Source organism: Python bivittatus, unplaced genomic scaffold (genome assembly GCF_059951505.1).
Source record: "Python bivittatus isolate LINGU-HERP-01145 unplaced genomic scaffold, Pbiv_v1 ctg000840_np1212, whole genome shotgun sequence".
NCBI classification, from domain to species: Eukaryota; Metazoa; Chordata; class Lepidosauria; order Squamata; family Pythonidae; genus Python; species Python bivittatus.
The window spans coordinates 22,081,272-22,090,000 of NW_028277113.1; the positions used below are offsets into that span (position 1 = coordinate 22,081,272).

The 8,729-nt window shown below is 35.1% G+C and overlaps 1 protein-coding gene across 2 annotated transcripts in view; it reads right to left on the reverse strand.

Annotated features, from left to right (window-relative positions):
* Nucleotides 1-1,199: 1,199 nt before the first annotated feature.
* SALL3 (spalt like transcription factor 3) overlaps nucleotides 1,200-8,729 on the reverse strand; it is a 24,539-nt gene continuing 17,009 nt past the window's right edge. For both annotated transcript variants that reach the window (XM_088130806.1, XM_007433101.3), the window contains exons 2-4: nucleotides 8,472-8,729; nucleotides 7,915-8,255; nucleotides 1,200-6,009 (exon numbers count right to left, since the gene is read on the reverse strand). The exon at nucleotides 8,472-8,729 is cut by the window's right edge. In XM_088130806.1, the coding sequence (XP_087986932.1) occupies nucleotides 5,578-6,009; nucleotides 7,915-8,255; nucleotides 8,472-8,729 (1,031 nt within the window). In that variant the 3' untranslated portion in view covers nucleotides 1,200-5,577. The remainder of the gene's footprint in view (nucleotides 6,010-7,914; nucleotides 8,256-8,471) is intronic.

Here is an 8,729-nt window from a genome sequence, read left to right on the forward strand (position 1 = left end):
TTTCATCATTCCGACAATAGCAGCAAGCTCCAGCAGACACTCAGGAACATGGGAAAATAGATGTTTCAAATCATAGGTGTACATGTCTGTTAGGGTATTATATCAAAAAAGTGGACATAAGCATGAACCATATATATTTATTCCTGCTTCAATTACCCTGCTTGCACCAGTTACCCAGACTAATTTTTCTCCCCGCATTGAGCAGGAGAATCTTCATGCTTTTCTACTTGCTTTTGGGAATGAACAGGATCTCTATATGATTGGGAATCTTAATAATACTGGTCATAGTGATTTTGGAAGTTCCCCTCATATGAAACAGGACATGAGCTGATTTCAGAGTTATATCAGCCATTTCTTAATACTGTTTCTAGCTACTAAAAGCCAATTATGGGAGGTTCTCAAACTTTGCAGGGCTGTGATTCCCTAAAATGATAAATGAATTTGTGTGAACTGTTGAAATCCAGATTACAATAAAGCCATAATTAATTACTAATAAGATCCCATAATCTAAATTAAAAAATCATTTTAATAAAACCGTTTATAATATTTTGACAAGGTCTCAGACTTGCGCAGGTTTGAGAAATGAAAACAAAAATAGTGGACTGATAAGTATAGATGCATTGTAAAATTAGGATCACTTCCTTAGGTACAAGCTGTTATGATTAATTGCACATAAGAAGCAGAGTACATAAAGGTATAGAGTAACAGCTAAGGATTCTAACCTTTGTTATTTATGCACTGCCATAAATATCAATGGGATATGTAATTCAATCCTACACATGCTTACCAGATAGTAAATCCAATTCAAATCAGTGGAACTTGCTTCTGAGAGAACTGACATAGGATTGCACAATAATTTCCACATAAATTGGATTAGGGTTGCATCTTTGGCTTCACATTCTTTTCTAGGAGGCAGGCATGAAGCTCATGAGATAAACCTATTTTGCCAACAAAGAAAAATATTTCACCTCAAAAAGCTTTGTCTATCTGGATTTAATCTGACAAATTATGGAGAATTTGTACTTTTGCCTTATCAGTGCAGCAAAACGAGTAAGGTGGCTTTATGTAATTATCTAATTATTTCATAGATTTTTATCAGAAATTGATCATTCATGTCTATCATTCATTAACATTTTCTTATTTTCTTTGACAACAGTTGCTTTTTTCCACATTGGAATTTTCCACACTGGTAAATTATTCTCTTCCTATTACAATTTTTAAAAGTTTACTTTTTATTTCCCATATAATTTGAAAAAAAGACAGAATATGTGAAAACGGTTTGGATACATAGTTCTTCCTTTATTTATTTATTTATTTTTAAATAACTTTTTTTTACTTTGTGAGTCACATATTAATAGAAATATTTGTTTAAGTGTCCTCATAGACTATGAAAAATAGAAAAGCCTTATCTCTGGAGACAGAAATACTTGTCTGTGGCAGATACACTAGAGCAAGTTCCCTAGAATGGTTTTAGGAACTAATTGTGGGATGAACTATCCAAATGACCTATTGATTCATAATTTAATTTTTCTACTTAAATATGGAATTTGATCCTTACAGCAGCATTTTTCTTATTTGAAGATGTTCAACAGTGAACATCTCAGGTTTTCCAGGTCAGCCAAATATCAAAGTTGCTGAAAATTCTGGGGTGTTTCAAGTCAGGAAATAACGCCTTAGCTATAGTTGGTGTTTAATTTTATAAAACGATTATTTAATATAGATTATATGAGGAATAAAAAGAGAGGTCATTCAAAAGAATAGGGGAGTATGTGTTGTGAACATTCACATAAGTAGCCTAGTTTTAAATTTTATTTCTATTCCTCTATTTTCTGCAAAATGACTATTCCTTTTAAAATTTGGTGGGGGGGGGAAATCCCACATTTTGGAATAATTTTTTAAATATCTTTTATTCTAAAGATATTAGCATCTGCAGGCTGTATTATATGATGTTTCCATTAACCAATACAATTCCCATCAAGGATTCATTTCCATCCTGAAAGTTCTGAAAAGTGATATATAACCAATGTAATCAGAACATACACTATAGTGTCATAATTATAAAGCCAACTTAGGCATTTCCCTATCAGTAAGACACTCACATTTCACATAAGCTAAATGTTCTAGATACAAAATATATTTTGTCAGACTATGTGCTACACTTTAAAGGTCGCTACATATGGGTGTCTGTGGGAGAGAGGGAAATGACAAAATGCTTGTGACATCATTAGCATGTAAGTGACACAGCTTCTGTGCCTGATCAGATGTCTCAATACAATTATGTAATACTGTCATTTGCCAATGCATGTGCCATTTTGACATCACAGCATCTTACAGATGTTTATGAAACTACAGCTGCTTAATTGCTCTGTTGGTTCAAGAAAATTTACTACAGTGTCTCAGTCTGAAGCAACTATGACTGACCTATTTAGTAATACTTCTTTGCATCTAACCAGATATGTGGTCAATTGACTTGCTGGAGAGCATATCCCTGCTTATGATAAAGTAATGTGAGCTGTGTTTCAGTTACCCACTGGAACGTATTCAGATTCTATACAACACCCTTTAAGTTTTCTTGCAGTTTTTCCTTCAGCATCTCTGATCTAGTAAGGACAAAAATTGACATGAAAACTGCACCAAAATAATTCAATGTGCATTAACAATTGTGCATCTTGAAATTACCGGTTCAGAGCCATTCAGAGTATGCACTGTAGTTTGCATAAATTGAATTTAATAGGATGATTGCTTCCAAGATAGGTAGCTACACATAACTGTTTCAAAGCATTGTCATTTTGATACAGCCTTTTTTCCACTGCTGATATGGTAAAGTTTGTAGGAGTCTATTTTACTGCAAGAAGTAGCTTTTCAATATTAGGTATATGTGAAAATAGTGTAAATACAAGGTGCCAATCTTTTTAACTACAAAGCTGCGAAAAGCCTCACTCCTGTACCTCACCCTGTTAGTGAATAAGCATGGAACACAATTCATAAATAATATTACATCCTGCATTTTATTCAATTTCATGTGACAAAAATAGTAACCTAGACTAAGACATCCATTTCAATCAGTAGATGTGTCGAGCCAACAGATTTAATAATAAAAAATATTGGATCTAGGTAACAATTCCCAGCTGGTTCAGGGAGGCTCCTAGCCCTACATGGTATCACAGTATAAAAATAGTGTCTCTCTTCACCATGCAGAGAGGAAGGACCTAACCCTGAATACAAAGTGGGGTCAGTTTTACTGTACCTTCATCAGCCATCTTATTTACAACACTTTACATCTCTTTTTAAGATATGCACATCCTTTAGGGAGAAGAAATAACACTACATGGTACCAAACACTAAAAAAAAAAAAAAAAGCACACCAGAAATGGACACAGATAAATAAAAACATTCATTTGCTGAAAAACAGCAACACTAAGCCACCTCAGTTTTCTCTGTTTCCCAATTTTGAAACACCCCAAACACAAATGTTGCTCATTCATTGATAACAGAACATGTTATAATATACAGATGTGTGTGTATCTGTGTGTGATATGTCTACACACACTCACACACACACACCCCACATACATATTTAATATATGTATATGTCCATATTTATATTCTGTGTATCATTGCTGTAGAAAACAGAGCTATAATAATTCATTGTTCATTTCAAAATAGTAACAAACCACTAATAAGTCTTTTAAACTTTGCATTCAGTGATATGATGGCAGAAACAGTCCATCCTCTTATAGTAATGTTTTGTTGTTGTTGTACAAGAAAGAGATTGTCCTATTTTTTTTTTTCCAGACACAACTGAGAAGACCTCACTGTCTGATTCTTTCTTCAGGGGCATAAACATTGTGTGCTGTTTCCCAGCTACCCATAATGTCCCTTGAACAATTTTGTTGGACGGAAGTTCATAGTGTCAGACTCCACCATGCTCGTAATGCACAAAAATGAGGTAGTACACGAAACACTTACTGTTCAAGTTTTGATTATGCCCCAGCCTCACCAGCACCCGAGTTCAGAGTGGAAACATTCCCTTTAGTCACAATTTTAAACAATGCTTTAAACACATGAAAATTATATTAGAGTATCCAGAGTACTTTGTGCTTCGTAGTAAATCTTAGAATATTAAATAAAATAGGGAAATTGGGAATTTACGTACAAGTTACAAATGGTATTTAGAATTTTTGTTTTCTGTTTTGCTTTACATACCAGTGCTATTAAGCAGTCAGCATCTAGTTTGTGGGTGGGAGTGAAAGAGACAGAACAGATTACAGCAAAATTAAGCCTACACAATGTTTTCTTTAGCCTCTCTTAGACTTGCACTGATATCACAGCCCTAAGATTAACATATCAAAGGTCTGTTGGAGGGTGGCCTTACAGAAAAGTTAAATGAATCATTTTGGTCTAAGAAATGGCAGGCCCCATTATATCCAAGAATCTGACAGTTCTTAGTGGTTTTCTTATTTAAAGGAGCACAGATCTCTCATACTGTTTGACCTTAAAGACAAACACAACAGACCCCTCCCCCATTTTTCCTCAAGCCAAAGTACTATTTATAAAATAGTTTACATCTTTGTTCAGATTCAAATTATAGACAAACCTCCCTAAATATAAAATACTAAAAGTGCAATAGTATAAATTAAGAGTTTGCAACCACATTATACAAACACTGCCTTTTATTGTACAGCCTTTGATAACATGAAGTGTTTTATTCACAACTGCTTATAGTGTTGTGAATAATCTACTGTAATAAGGTTTGTCTGTAACTTGTTTTTCCAACTATGAACTGAAGTTCACACTACACTTTTTCCATTTAATAGAACAACTGTCCACATAGCAGCTACAAATATTTAAATTAAAATGGTTTGTTACTGACAGGTACTTGCACATGAAAAGCATGCTATCTTTCCCAATAAAACTTCACAATTTTGCCTGCATTGAAATAAACCACTTATTTATAGTAAAACAAAATTTGCTTTAAAAAAAAGTCACATAGCCAGGTGTATTTTGCCGTACAAAAGCTTCATTTAAGAATGGGGCTAGTATATTGTCTGTTACCCGCATTATCTTTACATTATAAATACTACAGACAAGAATACTGTAATCATAGACAGCATTAGGGTACTAAATCACTTATTGAATGTTAGAGAAATTCTAAAAACAGAGTTCAAGTTTCTAGTTGAGCAGAACAAAACCAGCAAAGATAGAGCTAGACTGAAATGCCATTGTGAAGCCCACTTTTACTCAACTGGTGGCATCTTTGCTTTGTTTTGAAACAAAATTTGAAACAATTTGGCCTCCTTCAGTCCCTAATGGAATTATCCAATGATTTACATTTACTTAAATTAAAAAGGTTCATAAGTTCTCACTAATGGTCAGCTCACTGTTGAAAGTAGTACCATGCAAATCTTGCGAGACAACTTTTCAGCAGACACGAAGTTATGTATTTCTGCTATTGATAAATCATAGAGTTATCTAGGCAATTAGGCCACAAAACTAAAGTTTAACTCCCCAAACTGTACATGAAAGAACAAATGTTGTATTGAGCAGTGGTCCAACAGTTATTTGTATTGAATGCTTTTAATTTATGCCAATCTCTTTATTATCCTCAATAAACCTTGTGAATGGACGACTGGCTGCTGTTTCAGAACTTGCTTTGTCCAAACCAATGATGGGAGGGCTACTACCAGTACGAGCTTTGTCCATTCCACTGGTAACGTTACTTAAAGACGGAATGGCACTTCCGCCTAAACTTACTGGGAGCTGAGGAATGCCTCCGTTCTGTATGACAGAAATTTCATTGTTCTTCATAGCAAGTCCATTAGTAATAGCTGCAGCATACTGGTTCCAAAAATTTGGGTCAACATTCATTGCCCGTGCTGCTAAATCCTTTTGGAACATTTCTGAAAACTTCAAAGCATCACCACCTAACAAAGCCATGGGATTTTCCACGGACAGTCGACGCCCACGCCGTGCAGGAGCATTATTCCACATATGAGTTCCCATGTGAACCTTTAGAGGAAGAACAAATAGAAAAAATGGGCAAATGAGCAAAGAGATTTACACAATCTACAGACAGATGCTACACATACATTTTAAAAGCCAGCAATGGAAAATGTTGTTCTAATTTCACAATAAAATGTCAAATAATGCTAAACATTAACTTTATTATGCACAAGAAATAATATTATTTAAGATTATCAGGCTTACACTGTATTTCAAGGACTTTTTTATGGCCTAAACCTGTAAAACTCTTGTTAACATTTTAAGCATTTATATATGTGAATTTTTGCAATTCAATTATATTCACATTTACTTGGAAGCAATTACTTCTGTTCTATGAAGTTTACTGCAATGCAACTATGCACAGATGTTCCTGCCCAACCATAAAGACCCATGTCAAATCATTTTAAAATAAAAAAGATAAAACAAAGAATTATCTATTTTTGCTTGGTCTCCCAATAAATATTTATTTTATTTTTTCTCTACTTGCAATGGTCTGAATGCAAACTTCCTGCTAGACAAGCAGAAGGAAATTTCTGATTCAGCTCACATGCAAATTTTCATTTTCTCCTAAAAAACAGTTCAGGGACCCTCCAGAGTATCTTTTAGAGTTACTGAAGACTGCTCTCCCAAATAAGCTTAAGTATCCTCTGTTTACATGAATGGATCTTTTAGACCCAAACTATGTTAGGCTTGACTAATCTAAAATTACCAGGGACTAAATACCTTAAAAACAACAGAATATATCTGTTGCAACAACTAATCTTTTTGCTCTCTATAGCATAGTTACAAATAACTTTATTAAGGTTTAGTCTAACATCAATTATGGGCTCTTCCTTGATTGCCTATAATCTTATAATTACCTGGATTATGTAGAGATATAAAATGTTATAGGTCTACATTTCTTTAGTATATATATATAAAAAAAAAGAATTGTATTGTGCTTGAATATTAGAAAAAACTTCAAAATTATAAGATCCAAGAAAGCCTTCTCACTGAGAATTTGCCAGTTTTGAAGAAGTGCACCCCAGTATATAACCATAATATTTGAAAAAGAATACGACTGTAAAACAGTGCTTCTCTAAGACACAATGGTATAAGAAGCTGTAACTTAAATCTTTTGCCAGAAAACTGGATTTATATAACATTGGTTCATAAATGTGGACTTAAATTATTTCACTGCATTGATTCTTTTTTAGGATTCATTTAATTATAGCCATATTTTAAATATTAAAAGAACAATTCTACTATAAGGTCAGAGTTCAAAGGACATTATAAAAAAGGGGGGGGAACGCTCTTTAAAAATAAAATATGTTGTACAAGAAAAAGGAATTGATTTTTAGATGTGTGATGATATATACAGAGTATTTGATTTTACACTGGTTCAGAATGGTGGTCTTTGGATATCAGGCTAACTCATACTTTAGCTTGACGACTATGAGTGAGAGTGAACCTCAAGCTTGTGAATCTCCTCTCTCCCTCCATCTTCCAATGTGGCTTCAAGATGATTAGAAGAGTTCACATCCACTGTAGATTAGCCTCCATCTGGATTGTCATTTGAACCTGACAAACTGGGGTTGATCTTCAGATTAGCTTTACGAAATTGGCTTGTTCCCATTATTCACAGGTAAGATTAAATACCATTTGAGGTTTAGACTAAACACTAAATTGTGCTTACTAACAGGAAGGAGAGGAAAACGCATGTGTAACTTTAGCTTGCAATGAATCATTTATATTCAAAACAATACTTTAGCCTAACATCCAAATGCAATCCATTTCTCCTGCCCTGATTTGGACTCGAGGAAGAGGAGAAGAAGGAGCCACCATCTGCTGAACAATCAGGTTCAATGTGAACCCTTTTTGCTGTCGTATTTTTACAGTTTTTTTTTTCTAATATGAAGTTTACCTTCTTACCTTAAGATTCCCTTTTGTGGTAAAAGCTCTACCACAGATAGTGCAACCAAATGGCTTTTCACCAGTATGGGTGCGTTCATGTATCTGTAGTGCACTTGCTGAGGAGAAGGTCTTCCCGCATGACTGACAGTTGTGTTGTTTTGGAGTTCGACGTGGTGGGGGTGCCAGCATAGGAGTGATGCTGGGACTCATCACTGTCTGTGGTGCAGCAGGAACCTGGATTCCAGCTGGAAGCGATGGAACCTCACCCAATGAGATCGGCTTGCTGTGACCATTCACTTCCATTTTGATCATAGTAGGCGCAGTGCTGGTGACCAGGCTAGGAGTACTTTGGCTGGGACCTAGAGTAAAGTTGGGTTCAAATAACTGAGAAGGCAGCTCTTTTAATTTGTGTGTCAGTAAGTGCTGTTTTAAATTACCCATAGTGGAACACCCACGTTTGCAGACTGTACATACAAATGGACGTTCTTTAGTATGGCTGCGGTAGTGAATTTCCAATGCACTCTTACAAGCAAAAGGCTTGCCACAGATATTACAAATGGTACTTTTAAACTTACCACGTTCTCTGTTCAGGAACAGCAGGCTAAAAGGAGCTTCTTCTTTGATGACTGGCCTCCCCGGGTTCGTGGCTGTCAGATCCAGTGCGCCTCCATTTTCAACAGTAGGTGGTGGGGGACTGTCAGATTTTTCTGTCTTTAATTGTATTTCTTGTGGTTCTTCATGGTTACTGAAACCTGGTGATTTCGATCTAAAACTTTCACAATTGCTATTTTCAGGAGAGAGAGCTTGCATGGATGAAGAAGATTCTGACATGG